The sequence below is a fragment of the Erinaceus europaeus genome, chromosome 4 (assembly GCF_950295315.1).
Source record: "Erinaceus europaeus chromosome 4, mEriEur2.1, whole genome shotgun sequence".
Classification (NCBI taxonomy): Eukaryota; Metazoa; Chordata; class Mammalia; order Eulipotyphla; family Erinaceidae; genus Erinaceus; species Erinaceus europaeus.
In genome coordinates, this window is record NC_080165.1 from 134,416,342 (window position 1) to 134,433,714 (window position 17,373).

Consider the following 17,373-nt stretch of genomic DNA (forward strand, 5'->3'; position numbering starts at 1 on the left):
TTGGGAGACGAGTATGTAACACACAAGTTGCATGACAATGGGCAGTCTTAAATATAATTATTCTTATATTCAGTGAAAGATAAAAAAAATCATTGAGTTTCTAAGCCAAAATGAGTAGCAAAGGGACATCTAGAATTTAAGTATAATATGCTCACAAAGGTATGTTTCAGACATGTATCTGACTCATTTTCCTGTCTTAATTTCTATTTAGGTAATTGCTCTAACTTTAGACCTCAGTGATGAGCTTCTGTATTGGTTGGTTCAAGACAGTCAATGCATTCATCTATACACTGCTGTTCTGCGGGGCCAAAGGTAAGTAACAGCTTTAGAAGACGATTGGCTGAGAACAGGAGGATGATTTGCCACTCAGCTATAAATGATTATGTATGAAACTCCATTTATTCTTTCAGTACATATTACTTAACTAATGTGTTACAGACATCATACTGATGGGAAAGATAGTTTTTTTAAACAATTAATTGCAGGAGAATATATTAAATGCTGTGATGGAGAATAAAGAAATTTCAGTGGACATCTAGGAGCGTGCCCCATCGTGCCAGTTCTCCTCTCTCTCTCTCTCTGTCTGTCTCTCTCTCTCTCTCTCTCTGTCTGTCTCTCTCTCTCTCTCACTTACCAGAGTACTGCTCAGCTCTGACTTATGGTGGTACAGGGGATTGAACCTGGGTCTTTGGAGTCTCAGACATGAGAGTCTCTTTGCTATCTACCCTCACCCTCCACATCTTCTATTTTAGCATTGCTAAGTACTTTTACTGTTTTTAAAATTAATATTATTTAATTTTGAGGTATTTTGGAATTATTTGATTTCTTTCTTTGTAGAGGCAGAAAGGCAAGGAGGGAGGGAGGGGGAGAGAGAGAGAGAGAGAGAGAGAGAGAGAGAGAGAGAAAGAGGAAAACACCAAATCTTCTTTTAGTGCAGTGAGTGTTGGGATTGAAACCTGGTCACATACATGACAAAGTAGCACAGTATACAAATGAGGTATTTCACGAGTCTTAATATCTACTATAATACCACTGTGACCAAAGGATGTACTCAGTATAATTTCAGTGTTTTGCCACTTATTTTTTTATTATTGCTGTAGTTATTATTATTGTTGCTATTGATGTCATTGTTGTTAGGACAGAGAGAAATGGAGAGAGGAGCGGAAGACAGAGATGGGGAGAGAAAGACACCTACAGACCTGCTTCAATGCCTGTGAAGCGACTCCCCTACAGGTGGGGAGCTGGGGACTTTAACTAGGATCCTTAAGCTGATCTTTGTGCTTTGCATCACATGCTCTTATGGGGGCACTACCGCCCGGCTCCCATAAGCTCCACTTCTAAGTAAGATTATTAGTATTCAACGTCCCCTTTTTGCCTTATCTCACTATATATAAAAAAGAATTTTTCGAGTCATACTTTTATTTTTCTTAAAGATCTATTTATTTATTGAGAGAGGTAGAGAGAACAGAGCACTGCTCCAGCAAACTGGGACCTCAGGCAGGTAAGTCCAGTGACCCACTGCTGAGATACCTCCTAACTATTCATATCTTGAGAAAACTGTGATGAAATTAGCTAAGTTGTTGGTATTGTTATAGTGACATCATAGAGAACTAAAGAAGGGGTTAAATTATTTACCTAATGGATCGACCTGCCAATGTCCATGTCCAGCGGAGAAGCAATTATAGAAGCCAGACCTTTTACCATCTGCACCCCAAAAAGAATTTTGGTCCATACTTCCAGAGAGATAAAGAATAGGGAAGTTTTCACACGAAGTGCTAGGACCCCCATAAGGATCCTGGTTTGAGCCTCCCAACCACTCCTGGCAGGGGGGGGGGGGAGGGTTTGGGGGGGGGTGGTGTTGCTTCACAGGAAGTGAGGCAGATCTACAGGTGAGTATCTTTCTTCTCTTTCTGTCCTCTCTCGATTTCTCTCTGTCCTATCCAACAGCAACAATAATAACAACAACAATGATAAACAACAAGGGCAACAAAAGGGGAAAAAATAGCCTCCAGGAGCAGTGGATTTATAACTCAGGCACCACTAAGCACTAGTAATAACCCTGGAGGCAAAAAAAAAAAAGAGAAAGTTTCCAATGGAGGAGATAGACATGGAACTAGTGGCGGGAACTTTGTGAGATGGTACCCCTGTTATCTTACAATCTTGTTAATCATTATTAAACTACTATTAAAATTTAAAAAATATTTACCTAAAGTCACATATTTAAAAATTGATTAAGTTGGGATTTTTATTTAGTCTGCTTTGTTTTCTTTAGGTAGAGAAACAAAGAGAGGGAAAGCACTGGAATTTCATCCAGTGAGCTGAAGGCTGGGCTCTGACCTAGGTCACATGCACGGCAAAGCAGGCACACTTCCGAGTGAGCTGAAGGCTGGGCTCGGACCTAGGTCACATACACGGCAAAGCAGGCACACTTCCGAGTGAGCTATTTTGCCTGCCTAGGCATATTCTCTTTTCTTTCTTTCTTTCCTCTTTTTAAAGAACAAGAATAATTCTATAGCTATGCCTTCTCAGTATCAGCTGAATTAAGTCAGGTGGATGTTTGGTGAAGAGGGAGCTATGTGAAGGTTGTCAGAATGAAATGGGACTCTTCCAGACCAGTGTCTATTTATAACAACTGAAGATAACAGATATTATTCAGTCTTTAGGGGCTGGAATTTTTTTTATTATTATTCACTTTCTCTTTTGTTGCCCTTGGTGTTTTTTTTATTATTGTTGTAGTTATTATTGTAGTTGATGATGTCTTCATTGTTGGATAGGACAGAGAAAAATGGAGAGAGGAGGGGAAGACAGAGAAGGGGAGAGATAGACACCTGTAGACCTGTTTCAACACCTGTGAAGTGACTCCCCTGCAGGTGGGGAGCCGTGGGCTGGAACCAGGATCCTTACGCCGGTCCTTGCGCTTTGGACCATGTGCATTTAACCCGTTGCGCTACCACCCGACTCCCAGGGGCTGGAATTTTCTTTACTGCTACATTCAGTAATCATTGTCACTTATTAGTTGTGGATAAATGCTTGCAAATGTTTGTTCTTTGGGTGTCTCTTAGAAATAATGGACTTGCTCCCTGACCCACCTTTTTTCCCCCAGTTATAATTATACTTGAATCCTAGTGCTTGCTCTCTCTAGTATGGTTTTGTTTGGTCTCAAAGACCTTGTGCTTTATACTTATTCGACTACTTTTAAAATATGTGCACAGATGACAAGCTTATACTTTATTCATTAGCTTTTACTATTTTCATTTCTGGATGATAACATTATTAACAGATCTGGGGAATACCTAACATTCTATCTTTGTTATGCTAATGCAGTTATTGTAGGAGTTTACAGTACATGTCAAAAATTTAATCTCTGTACTAATGAAGTAATAAGAATTCAGGTTGTGTCTTTGATGTAATATACCAGCAAAAATCAGGTGTTTAAAAGCCTGTGAAACACGTTTGCAAATGTAACATCATATCAATAAGAAAAGTCCCTATAAAATAGCTGTTTTAGGCAGATTCTAAGAAGAATGTAAAAAAACCCCCAAACAAACACATCCCTTAATATGGAGCTAAAAATAGTAATTATAGTTAAACATGTACACAATTTCTCTGTAGGATTTTTTAATGTATTCTTTCTTTCTTTCTTTTAAACTTCTTTTTAAAATATTTATTTTAGTTATTTATTCCCTTTTGTTGCCCTTGTTTTATTGTTGTAGTTGTTGTTGTTGTTGTTATTGATGTCGTCGTTGTTGGATAGGACAGAGAGAAATGGAGAGAGGAGGGGAAGACAGAGGGGGGAGAAAGAAGACACCTGCAGACCTGTTTCACTGCTTGTGAAGCAACTCCCCTGCAGGTGGGGGTCCGGGGGCTAGATTCGGGATCCTTACACAGGTCCATTAACGCTTTGCTCCACGTGCGCTTAACCCGCTGCGCTACCGCCCGACTCCCTATTTATTTATTATTAATATTAACTAGTTAATGTAGTTCTTGCCCTACTCCAAATACACACACCAATTGGTATAATGTTTTTTTAGCAGCATTGGTGACACCGCCATCACAGAATTTGCAGCTTGGAGTACTTCAGAAATTTCCCAGAACACACTGATGTATTACAGTGGCCGACTATTCTGGATCAATGGCTTTAGGATTATCACAGCTCAAGAAATAAGTCAGAGAACTAGTGTCTCTGTTTTGGAACCAGCCAAATTTAATCAGTTCACAATTATCCAGACATCCCTCAAACCTCTACCAGGTATAATATATGTATATATATATATTAATTTTTATTATGTGCTCCACACCATTTTCTGCTCAATAAGTGTTTGAGTTTGGTTCTCCCTTAATTATGTTTTGAGACAAGAAGGATTTAGTCACTCCTGTTGAATTACATGTGGTCAGTTTAATGTTAGTTCAAATTTAGAGCCTGGAACAATTAGAAAAAAGTGATTTTAAGTATATATTATAGAAAAAGAAAATTTCCTGTTTAGGTACTTACAATTAGCAATTATATTGATTTCCCATGCTATGATTAATCATCCCAAATTCTTTTCCCCTCTGTTATCTACAGGGAACTTTTCCTTTACCCCTAAGGTTATTCCAGATTCTGTTCAGAAGTCTTCCTTTAGGATTCAAGGCGATGCTCCAAGTTTTCAAATCCTGTGGGATGCTCCCCCACCAGTAGATTGGGGTGTAATTTTCTACAGTGTGGAATTTAGTGCTTGTTCTAAGGTATGATATTGGCTCTCATAAATTCTATTTCTCAGACTGTACCATCAATACTAGCCATATTGATGTGTATTTTTAATTCACTTAATCAAGGCTTTGTTGTTCCAGTAGCATTTGGTGATTACTTTTTTTTTCCTGAGAGCTTTTCTGCCTGTCTCTGACTGTGGTCACCGCTAACAGTTGTTAATTAGATAGACTTTAACTGGTCTTTGTGATTTAATATGAAATTTACCAAAACTAGTATTTGCAAAATGTCCAATTTGAACTTTTGATATGAGTCAAAATTTGGAGATTTTTAATTAAGCATAAAAGATTTTATGATTCTGTTCCTAAGAAAATGTTTTTTTTGTGTGTGCTTCTATTTTAGTTTCTGGCTAGTGGACAACACCCTTTGCCTGCATTTACTGTGGAAGGGTTGGAACCCTACACCTTGTTTAATCTTTCTGTCACTCCCTATACCTACTGGGGGAAGGGTCCCAAAACATCTTTATCACTTCGGACACCTGAAACAGGTACAGGGATTACATCTATCTTTTAAAAAGTAGAATTTTTAAAAAGTAAATCTCCATAATTAGATGGGATAGTTAATACTATTCCACAGTAACTTTCAGTTTTGTAGATGTGCGTCAATGTCCTTTCAAGGACTTTCTGAAATAAGACTAGCGTCATTCGAATACATTTGCATAATTTATTGCAAAAGAATAATTTGAAGATTTCTTTAAGACTATTTCACTTGATTGTAATGAAATACACGATGCCAAATGTTTCAGCTATTTTGTGAAAAGCTTTATGAGGAAAATGAGCAACTAAGAGCAGATGTAGTTTCTTGGAAGAGACTTAGACTTATAGGGAGATATTTCACAGACAGAATCTTTGAATCCTCTGTAAATTCTGTAACTGATTACCTTATGTCTACTTTCAATACTTTCCTTTGGAATATATCTTAAAAGGATGCTAGTTATATCTTTACATATGTTTATCACTTTAAAGTACAAAGTACAAAGTACATTTATATGTACCTCTCCTTTATTAAACATCGATTACAATCTGTCATGTGTCAGAAATATCATTTCATTTGATTCTTAGTTCTGGGGTCAGTAGGACAGATGCTAGTGTTCCACTTATGCTAATGAGAACAACAACAATAACAAAAATCCCAATAGTTGCCTGCTGTAAAATAGTAAGTGGCAGGGCTAGAGCTTAATCCAGACCTTTTGCTACAGTTTCATTTTATTTATATTGTTTTTTTCCCCAATGGTGGCAGATGATAGCATCATTTTGACTTACATAAACTTGTTAAGATAGGACCTGGCAGGTGGTAAGAGCTCAATAAACATAGACACCCATTCACCATTGCATCTTTTTAACTGTTAAGATTTTTCAACAATATGTATCCATGAGTTTCACAACAGGAACATAGTGGAGCCTGGGCAGGTTCTGGAGCAGTTAGCATTTGGATCCAGGTATGCTATCTTTGAGATTGTCTTGGGATGTCAGCTTTCATTGAATTCTCCGATTCATCCATCAGTGAAGGCAGTAGAATCATCACCACCATGCTGGATGTTGTGGGTGTTAAAAAAAAAAAAAGTGATAGTACTTGGTCTTCGCCCTCTGGGAATTGGCAATACAGTTAGAAACAAATCATTCAAGTTTCTAAGTACTTACTAAGAGTAAGGAAACTTGATACTTCCTCTATGTCAGTCCTATACTAAGTTGAGTGGCGGGGCATATCAAGGAAAAATAAAAGCTACTTTCTCCCATGGAGTTCATAAAACAGTAAAAGCATAAACATGCACGATGCCAAAATGAAATAGAAGTGAGAGAGTGAGAACTGAGTAGCAAAGGTATAGAGTGAATAGACAAGACTATGAAAGCTTAGCACTATTACGAGAGGACAAGGCACACAGACTGGGGTAGCCATAGCCAGGGAGGGCCTTTGGGAAGCAAAAACTTTAGCTGGGCCCTCAAGGGATAAGCAAGAAGAATTTACCTTTGTGAGAGCAATGTAAGGTGTTTTGGAGACTTGATAATTATGTGATTTTTGAACATTTACACATAGTTTGATTAGAGTGAAGGGAGAAGGAAGAGGCCTTTTGGAAGAGTCTTGAGAATGAAGAGGGACATCTAAGATGGAGTGACATGGAAATAAATTCTAGGGGGCCAGGTAGTGGTGCACCTTATTAAGTGTACACACTACAGTGCTCAAGGATTGGGGTTCAAGCCCTGGGCCCCCACCTGTGCAGGGGGGAAGTTTCACAAGTGGTGAAGCAGTGCTGCAGGTGTCTCTTTGTCTATCTCTATCTCCCTCTCCCCTCTCAATTTCTTTCTATTTATGTCAAATAATAAATACAATTAAAAAAGAGAAATAAATTCTATAATTTCTTTTTAAAGAGTGAGATAAATGTGATTAAAAGCCTAGGAAAGACTAAATAGTTACCACAAATGGGTTCTAAAATAAATAAGTACTCTGAAACCATATTCTTCAAGGTACTTCCTTCCTCCTGGGGAATTCAAGGTAAAAGGATCAGGATTACTGACACACTATATTTTATACCCGGACCTGGCTAAAGCCTGGATAGAGTTACTGTCTTCCTCTCTTGTGATTGTCATTTCTACCTTCAGCTAAATAACTGTCACAATCAGAACAAATTGTAGACTTAAGGAAACTAGCCATCTTCCAACCATTGAAAGCATAAAGGAGAAACACATGCCTTAGGCAAGAAGAAGGATTTAGGACTGGGATAAGAAAAATTTGCTGAGATATCAGAATACACACCTAAAAAAGTCGATGGATCTTCTCTCCAGAATGTCTTTAAGAACAAAATAGAGCTCACATGGACAGTGTGCTGCTTTGACCAGGCGCCTCACCCAAGTTTGAGTTTGGCCCCACCAAAGTAAAGAAAGCTCTGGTGCTGTGATCTCCTTTACTTTCTTTTTCACTCTGCCTCTCCATCTCTATGTAAAGGGAGAGAGAGAGAGAGAGAGAGAGAAAGAGAAAGAAGGGGAGTTGGGCGGTAGTACAGTGGGTTAAGCACATGTGGCGCAAAGTGCAAGAACCGGCATAAAAATCCCGGTTCAAGCCCCCTGCTCCCCACCTTCAGGAAGCTCGCTTTACAGGCAGTGAAGCAGGTCTACAGGTGTCTAGCTTTCCTCCTCTCTGTCTTCCCCTCCTCTCTCCATTTCTCTCTGTCCTATCCAATGATGACATCAATAACAATAGCTACAACAATAAAAACAAGAGCAACAAAAAGGAAATAAATATTTTTAAAAAGAGAGAGAAAGAAGATAAAATAACTGAAAAGAAAAAGATTGATGTAATTCAAATATCTGGAATGAAAATATTTATTATTAAGTTGTTCCACACTCATATCCTGAGTGGTAAATATCAACGTTATATTCTTTTCTGCCTTATTTGTACCTCTGCTTTTCAGTTCCGTCAGCACCAGAGAATCCTAGAATATTTATATTGCCAAGTGGAAAATACAGCCATAAGAGTGAAACTGTCAAGGTGGAATTTAGATGGAATAAACCTAAGCATGAAAATGGTCTGCTAACAAGATTTGAAATTTTCTATCAAATATCCAATCAAAGCAACATAAACAAGACATATGAAGACTGGATTGCTGTCACTGTCACTCCTTCAGAGTTTTCTTTTCGACTTGAGGACTTAAATCCTAGGCACACTGTTGCCTTCAAGGTAGGAGAATGAAGACAGGAACACAAGGTTTCACTAGTCTAAACAGAAGTACTGCCCAGCGGGTTAAACACATGTGGAGCAAAGCGCACGGACCAGTGTAAGGATCCCAGTTCGAGACCCCAGCTCCCCACCTACAGGGTAGCCACTTCACAAGCAAGGAAGCAGGTCTGCAGGTGTCTATCTTTCTCTCCCCCTCTCTGTCTTCCCCTCCTCTCTCTATCCTTTCCAACAACAACAACATCATAATAACTACAACAATAAAACAACCAGGGCAACAAAAGAGAATAAATATTTTTTAAAAATTAAAAAAAAGCTAAACAGAAGATTTATACAGGACTAGGTTAAGACTGTTGTACTTTTATATTCAATATCTCATTTGATTTTGTTTGCCACAAAAAAATCCATATGAGGGCAGGGGTAGATAGCATAATGGTTATGGAAAGAGACTCTGCTGTCTGAGGCTCTGAAATCCCAGATTCAATCCCTGACACCACCAAAAGCCAGAGCTGATCAGTGCTCTGGTAAGGAAAAAAAAAAGCCATCTGAGTGGTTTTGTCAGTCAAATACTAAAGCTGAATGTTTGGAAGTGGCCTGTGATAGTTCATCTCTTCCTTCCTACAATATCACATGAGTGCTTTGAATCATCTGGAAGCTCTGACTTATAGCTACTATGGAAATAAAATTAATGTCTAGATACCTGATAACTTACAGTTATCACCTGGCTAATGACAGGAGAAAGTCAGAGAATAGCCATTAAGTAAAATAAAGCAGGAACCTAAGTGTACATCAGTACAGGAATGGATAAAGAGAAATGTACACATTGTATCAAAGCAAAAGAATCTGGGAAAGGACAGGATATGGGGGGGGATGAGGTTCTTTTTTAAAAATTTTATTATCTTTATCTATGTATTGATAGAGACAACCAGAAATTGAGAGGGAAGGGGGTGGTAGAGAAGGAGAGACAGAGAGACACCTGTAGCCATGCTTCACCAAACTTTCCCCCTGCAGGTAGGGACCAGGGGCTTGATTGAACCTGAGTCCTTGCACATTGTAACATGTGCACTCAATCAGGTGTGCCACCATCCAGCCCCCAGAGGGGTTGAAGTTCTAATGATGATAGTGAGGAAAGACCTAAGCTCAGGGTAAGAGTGTTTTGCCCACCTATCATAGGGAGGTGAGAAATTGTAACCATGTGTCAACAACTGTATTATAAATCATAACACCCCAATAAGGTGACATAAAAATAATTATTTTTTACTACATTAGGTCTGAACATCTTATGGAGACAGTTATACATAAAAGTTAACAGTTACATTTTTTTTTTTTTTTGCCAGAGCACTACACGATAACTTCTGAATCTCAGAATGTAATTTACTGTGATGAGGCCACTGTTATGAACCATTCTGGTATCATTTTTGTTCTTTAGGTTCGAGTCTTCACATCCAAAGGACCTGGACCATTTTCTGACATAGCAAAATCCCAAACATCAGGTATTTGCTATTTAAAATTTTTTTGCCACTAACAACTAGTATTTTTAAAAACCTTTGACCCTTAGTAGCTCACCATGCTAGACTTAGGGGCTGGGGTCCTGTCTTTGAGCTGAGTTAAAGTCAAATAAAATAACCAATCTTTATTATTATTCAACTTTCTTAAATAGACCTAATTTTTGAGTGCCTAGACAATTTTGATTGAGAATTGTATAAGGAATGAATCAGAAAGAGCCAGATGGTGGCACATCTGGTCAAGCACACATGTTATAGTGTGCAAGGACCCGGGTTGGGTTCAAGCCTCTGGTCCTCACCTGCAGGGGGAAAGCTTCATGAGTTGTGAGGCAGGTCTGCAGGTGTCTCTCTGTCTCTTTTCCTCTCTACCTTTTCCCCTCTCAATTTTTCACTGCCTCAGTACAATAGTAAATAAATAAAAGTATTTTTAAATGAATGAATCAGATGGAGACCTATTTATTTCAAAATATTCTAATAATGCATCTAGGAATTTTCCTGAAGTAATTTTTCTCATACACATGACCTACTTTGCATTTTCAGAAATCAACCCATTTCCATACCTCATGACTCTTTTTAGCAACAAGATCGTTTTGTTAGATATGGATCAGAATCAAGCCGTATGGACATTTTTGGCAGAAAGGGAAATCAGTGCTATGGGGTACACAGCTGATAATGCCATGGGATATTACACTCAAGGAGACTCACTCTTCATTCTGAACATGCGTGATAAGTCCAGCTCTGAGGTATTTCACTCTCTATTCTCTTTGAAGGGAAAGAAGGAGAATATTTGCATCTCACACCATCATGTACTTAGAAGGACTGACCTGTAGAAGTTGAGCTGGTAAGCCCAGGGAGATAGCTTAGTGTTAGAGCACAGGGTTTTTGCATGCCTGAGGTCTTCGGTTCAATCTCTAGTACGTCTGTAAGCCAGGTGTTTCGTGCAGTGTTATATCTTTCTCTTTCGCTCATAAAATAACTAAACAAATATTAGGGAGATTAGAATGGCTGAAAAAGAACAGATGCATAAAGATTTAGTCTCAACTGAATTCAGATTAAGTTTCAGGCAAATATTACTAGGATTAATTTAGCAGAAATTCACTGAGTTTAAGACAGTGGGTTAACTTTATGGGTAGAGATAAAGTCTGATATTAATATAACACTAGAAAAACACTATTGCAAAAAAAAGAAAAAAGAAAAGAAAAAGAAAAACACTATTGCATAGTGATTAGAAGAATGAGGTTTGAAATCCGACAACCCCAAGATTTAATCCTAACTCAGCTACTGGATATATGACTATTGGGAAACTAATGCACTGCCATGGTTGTTCAGTAACTCATTATAGCATTCCTGTAAAGATTGCCTCCTTTTTAACTTTAATTTTTAAAGTTTACTTATTTATTTATTTTTAATTGTTTATTTATAATAAGGAAGCACTGACAAAACCATAGGATAAGAGGGGTACAACTCCACACAATTCCCACCACCAGAACTCCATCTCCCATCCCCTCCCCTGATAGCTTTCCTATTCTTTAACCCTCTGGGAGTATGGACCCAAGGTCATTGTGGGATGCAGAAGGTGCAGAACATTGCTTAGCTCTGGCTTAAGTTGGTGTGGAAGATTGAATCGAGGATGCCAAAGCATCAGACATGGAAGTCTCTGGTTTTTATTAAACTTATGTTTTTCAAGTCATTTTTAAATTTGTGATTGATTAATAGTAGTTGATAAGATTATAAGATCACAGCATTTCATTCCACCTTACCCACCTCCAAAGTTTTGTGCCCTGACACTTCCAATGATAATAGCCATACTTTTCATAAAGTTTTAGAGATTGTTTGTTGGCGTTTCAGTCTTTCTCTCTATTCCTTTCTTCTCTCTCTCTCTCTCTCTTTCTTCTTCTTGCAAGTTCATGTGATTCATTTCTCTTTTTTAAGTTTTATTTGTTATTAGTAGTTTGTTAAAAGATTGTAACATTACAGTGTATAGTCCACACCACACCCACCACGGAAGTTCTGTATCCTCCCCTCCCCCTCCCAAAGATAACCACCCAAGTTCTTAGAAGTCTTACAGTTTGCTTGCTTTTATTTTGCTTGGATTTTTTTCTGGTTTTGGTAAGTTCATGTATCAGGTCTCTAGATTCCACATATGAGTGAAACTATCTGGTGGTTATCTTTCTTCTCTTTATTTATTTCTCTAAGCATAACCACCTCCACTTTCATCCATTTTGTCCCCAAAGGACACAATATCAACTCTTTCGACTGCAAAGTATTATTCCATGGAATATATATCCCATAACTTCTTTAGCCAGTCATATAATAATGGGCATGTAGGCTGCTTCCACTCTTTGGTTATTGTGAATAATTCAGCTATGGACATAGGAGTGCTTGTATCCCTTTAAATTAATGTTTTCATGTTCTTTGGCTTTTTTTTTTTTTTTTTAATGGTGGTGCTGGGGATTGAACCTGGGACTTTTAGTGCCTTGGGCATGAAAGACATTTTACAGAATCATGAAGCTATCTATCTTCGTAATCTGGCATAAAAGTCTTTTGAATAACCATTATGCTATTGCCCCTACCCACCTGCCAAGATTAAATGAGAAAATCTATGTAAGGAATTTAGCAAAACATCTGGCACGTGATATTTGTTGAATGTTGTAACTTTTGTTGAGTGTTTACTAGGAGAGAAGACAGACAGAAGAGAGAATATGTGGAGTCACAGAGAATAGATACTTGAAGTAGTGATGGTGGTAGAATGGAAATACAATCTGGGTACAATGAAGATGAGTCAGGTAAAGGTGGAGAAAAAAGTTAAGGGCCAGAAGCAAGAAAAACAGAAAGCCAGAGTATGAGCAGGGAACTATAAATAAAGAGAGATTGGAATGGATAGAGCAGCGAGGGCAGAGAGAAAAACAAAGCTGGAGATGCAAACAGCAGGGTGAGTATATGAAACTACTTTGTTGTGCTGCAAATATCAATCTAGAAGCTAACAGCAAGCCGCTAGATAAATGTAGTGGGTCATAATTTGATCATGTTGTCTTTTAGAAACACCTCGCTGTTCCCACTTTGAAGGTTAAGTTGAGACATATCATAAAAACCCAGACAGAAAATGTTAAGACAGTCTATGAGAGGCAGTGAGGAGACAAAGAGGAAAATCAGGGAGATATTTTCAATGAGGCTTATTCACATTGGGTGGTAAGGGGAAAAAGAAATCACGAATGAACCACAGAGCTGGCAAGGCAATTCACCCGGGAGGAAGGTTCTTGCTTTGTCATATGCATGACGCAGGCTTGAGCCTGGCCCCTACTGAATTGGGAGAAATTTTGGTGCTATAGTGTCTTTTTCTGTCCCTACTCTGTCTGAAAAAGTTATTTTGGAGTGAGGAAACGTTGGTGGTTGGAAAATAAATTAAAAAGAAACTATGAAAAAGAAGGAGCCAGATTTATCAGGACTGTTCCTTAGGCAACTGCTGGAAATCTATGTTAGTAAAATTAAGAAGGTTTTGGTAGTTAGGTGATAAATTCAGTTTTCTGCAATTATTCGCTTAGAGATAATTCAGAAGTCATTTTGCCATGTGAATCAATAACTCAGTGAGGTGTCTTATGTGTAGATGTGCATCTTAGCACTGGCCTATGGATTGTAGTTTAAGCCACATTAGCCAAAATTAACCAGGGAAATATACAATGTGAGAAAGGAATCAATGTTATAGTATATATAAGCCAGAGGGGTGTGTGTGTGTGTGTGTGTGTGTGTGTGTGTTTTGTCAGAGCACAGATCATCTCTGGTTTATAGTGGTGGTTGGGGATGGGGGTGGGGAGTGAATTTGGAGCCTCAGGCATGAATGTCTCTTTGCATAACCATTATCTACCCCCACCCAAGCCATAGGGCTTTTTTTTTTTTTTGCCTCCAGGGTTATTGCTGGGGCTTGGTGCCTGCACTATGAATCTGCTGCTCCTGGAGGCCTTTTTTTCCCCCCATTTTGTTGCCCTTGTTGTTATCTTTCTGGTTGTTGTCATTATTATTATTGTTGTTATTGCTGCTGTTGGATAGGACAACGAAATCGAGAGAGGAGAGGAGACAGAGGGGGGAGAGAAAGTGCAGTAAGTAAATAATATGACTAATTATGTAAATGTCCTAAATTTTTATAATAATAATAACCAGATTATGTTCTTCTTGTACGTGCTTTCTGTATGTTATTAAGATTTTCCGAAATGCGCTAATTCATGATAGTGTCAGTATTGCAATTGACTGGATTTCAAGGCACTTATACTTTATGCTGAAAGAATCACAGAATGGGATGCAAGTACTTGACGTTGATCTTGAACTCAAGGTGAAATACCCCAGGATGCTGAAACTTTGTAGCAGAAATTCAACAATAATTTCCTTTTCTGTATATCCCTTTTTAAGGTAAGTTGAAGTGTTTTAGCTTAATTAATTTCTTATACTAGAAGAACTTATTCTCAGATTGCTAAGATAATTTTATTTTTGCTACAAACCTGATTCTAACCTATTTTGAAAACTAGATGGTTACGTAGTATTCAGAATCAGAAACAAACTAGAGAAAGTGAATAGAGATAGATATAGATGCAGATAGAAAGTTTATTGCTAAATTTCATATTTAATCTCATTAATGAATTGAATTCAGGCTATGAGGTCTTTTGACCCAAGCCTTTGGTAGTAAATGCATTTATTGAGAATTTAATGGACAATGCTACCAACTTGACATTTTAACTGCCTTCATGTTAGAAGGTCTTTACATATTTGGACATGTTCTTATCCATGACTGCATTTGCCCATCTGATCAGAAAGTAATACTTAATCATGATATATTTAACTCATTAAACTGAGTGAGTCTTTCCCTCTATGTAGTCGCCTGTATTGGACAGAAGTTTCCAATTTTGGCTGCCAGATGTCTTACTACAGTATCAGCAATCAGACTCTGCATCACATTCTGCCACCCGTCACCCCACACCATGCAACTGGAGAGAACCTACGTTCATGTAATGTGAGTGAGTTTGAGTTAAGCGGAGAAATGACTCTTGATACTTCTGATATAAAGAAACCACGGATTTACTTTGTGAAAGGGAAAGAAATCTGGATCACGGACCTGGAAGGATATCAGTGTTGGCAGGTTGTCGTGGAGCCTACTTTGCTTGGTAAGTTAACCATGTGTGTAAAGAGATCGTCCTTTTTTTATTTTTAGTGGGGGCCACTCCTTTTCTGTGTAAAAAGGCTTACAGTTCACATCAACTGCAATGATCTTATACTTGGTGCTGTCTCTGGATTATGTCTTTTAATCTGATGAAATTCAAATCAAGTTGTTGCTTGACAAATTGTATGTAGCATTCATATAGTTGACTAAATCTATGATATATATATATATATATATATTTAAAATTTTTTATTATCTTTATTTTTGGGGTAGACACAGCCAGAAACTGAGAGAGTAGGGGGAGATAGAGAGGGAGAGAAAATGGAGAACAACTGCATCTGTGCTTCACCACTTGCAAAGCTTTCCCCCTGCAGGTGGAGAACAGGGGCTTGAACCTGGGTCCTTGATAACTTTGTGGAACCAGTTCCAACATATTCTCTGTAGTTTAGAGTAGAGATAAGAAAATTATTTGTCTCTGTGGATTCTAGGGCAAAGACTTTTCCTTGATCAAATTTAAGGTAGGCTTCTCTGAGCTTCCTCCTCAACTAGATTTCACCTTAGATTTTAGTGTCCATCTTTTTATTTTTCCTAGAGACAGAGAAATTGAAAGGGGCAGTAGAGAAAGGGAGAAAGGGAAAGGGAGAAAGAGAGATACCTGGTGCAGCACCGCTATATTTCATTACTTGTGAAGACCCGTCTCCCCCAGAGGTGGGGACCAAGGGCTTGAACTCAGGTTCCTGCATGTAGTAATGCGTGTGCTTTATTCACTGTGCCACCACCCAACCCCTTCAGTATCCATTTTTACTGAATCCAGTTTTAGCAGGAATTCTGCTGAATCAATTTGGAGACAAATCTATATCCTAGATAGAGGAGAAAATTCTTTACCCCTTCTTCCTCTACTGTTTTTGGTTTGCTTTTAGCAAGAATCTGATTAGGCCTGTTTAATAGGAGTACTTCTTTTATTAATTTATTTTTATTTATTTAAAAAAGGAGACATTAACAAAACCATAGGATAAGAGGTGTACAACTCCACACAATTCCCACCACCAGATCTCCATATCCCATCCCCTCCCCTGATAGCTTTCCTATTCTTTATCCCTCTGGGAGTATGGACCCAAGGTCATTGTGGGATGTAGAAGGTGGAAGGTCTGGCTTCTGTAATTGCTTCCCTGATGAACATGGGCGTTGACTGGTTGATCCATACTCCCAGCCTGCCTCTCTCTTTCCCTAGTAGGGTGGGGCTCTGGGGAAGCGGAGTTCCAGGACACATTGGTGGGGTTGTCTGTCCAGGGAAGTCTGGTCAGCATCATGTTAGCATCAGGAACCTGGTGGCTGAAAAGATAGTTAACACACAAAACCAAACAAATTGTTGAGCAATCATGCACCTAAAGCTTGGTATAGTGCAGATGAAGTGTTGGGGGGTACGCACTGCAGACTATTGTGTACTTTTGCTTTCAGGTATATATTTTGCCCTAGTTTATGGTTACATGTGAACATATGCTGTATCTCATGGGACCTGGTCTATATCTAGTTTTGGGACTTTGTTAGGAAGTGAACCACCTGGAATGGAATTAGAGAATCCTCTGAAAGGAAAGGTCTCACCTGAGTAATGAGACTGAAGGTTTGTCATTTCACACCTGAAGTCTCTGGACACAGTCTGAAGTGAAGCATGCTGGGGTAGCACTAGTTGCGTTGATTAGGTTGGGAATAGGAGTACTTCTACCCTTCATGCTGTTGATTAGTGACTTCCTCTCTTGCCCTAGTTCCAGTGGTTTCAAGTCAGTAGCTTTCAATTCTCCTTTCTCTCTTTCTTTTTCTTTAGTTTTTATTATATAGGACAGAGAGAAACTGAGGGGAGGGGAAGACAGAAAGGTGAGAGAAAGATAGACACCTGCAGCCCTGCTTCACTGCTCATGAAGTGTCCCCCCTGCAAGTGGGGTGTGGGGGCTCTAACCTGGGTCTTTGCACATGGTAACAAGAGCATTAATCAGGTGAGTCTCTACCTGGGCCCTCCTCTCTTTTTCTTTCTTTTTTTTTCTACTTTTTTCCCCTTTTGTTGCCTTGTTTTATCATTGTTGTGGTTGTTATTATTATTATTGTTATTGATGTCATTGTCGTTGGACAGGACAGAGAGGAATGGAGAAAGGAGGGGAAGACAGAGAAGGGGAGAGAAAGACAGATACCTGCAAACCTGCTTCACCACCCGTGAAGCGACCCCTCCCCCTGCAGGTGGGGAGACGGGGACTCGAACCGGGATCCTTAGGCCAGTCCTTGCGCTTCATGCCATGCGCACTTAACCCGCTGCA

The 17,373-nt window shown here is 38.8% G+C and overlaps 1 protein-coding gene across 1 annotated transcript in view; it reads left to right on the plus strand.

Annotated features, from left to right (window-relative positions):
- ROS1 (ROS proto-oncogene 1, receptor tyrosine kinase) overlaps nt 1–17,373 on the plus strand; it is a 140,672-nt gene that overhangs the window by 57,441 nt on the left and 65,858 nt on the right. The window contains exons 18-26 of the mRNA XM_060190561.1: nt 212–312; nt 4,032–4,249; nt 4,565–4,725; nt 5,090–5,234; nt 8,154–8,419; nt 9,846–9,909; nt 10,462–10,664; nt 14,117–14,322; nt 14,785–15,071. Of these exons, the coding sequence (XP_060046544.1) occupies nt 212–312; nt 4,032–4,249; nt 4,565–4,725; nt 5,090–5,234; nt 8,154–8,419; nt 9,846–9,909; nt 10,462–10,664; nt 14,117–14,322; nt 14,785–15,071 (1,651 nt within the window). The remainder of the gene's footprint in view (nt 1–211; nt 313–4,031; nt 4,250–4,564; nt 4,726–5,089; nt 5,235–8,153; nt 8,420–9,845; nt 9,910–10,461; nt 10,665–14,116; nt 14,323–14,784; nt 15,072–17,373) is intronic.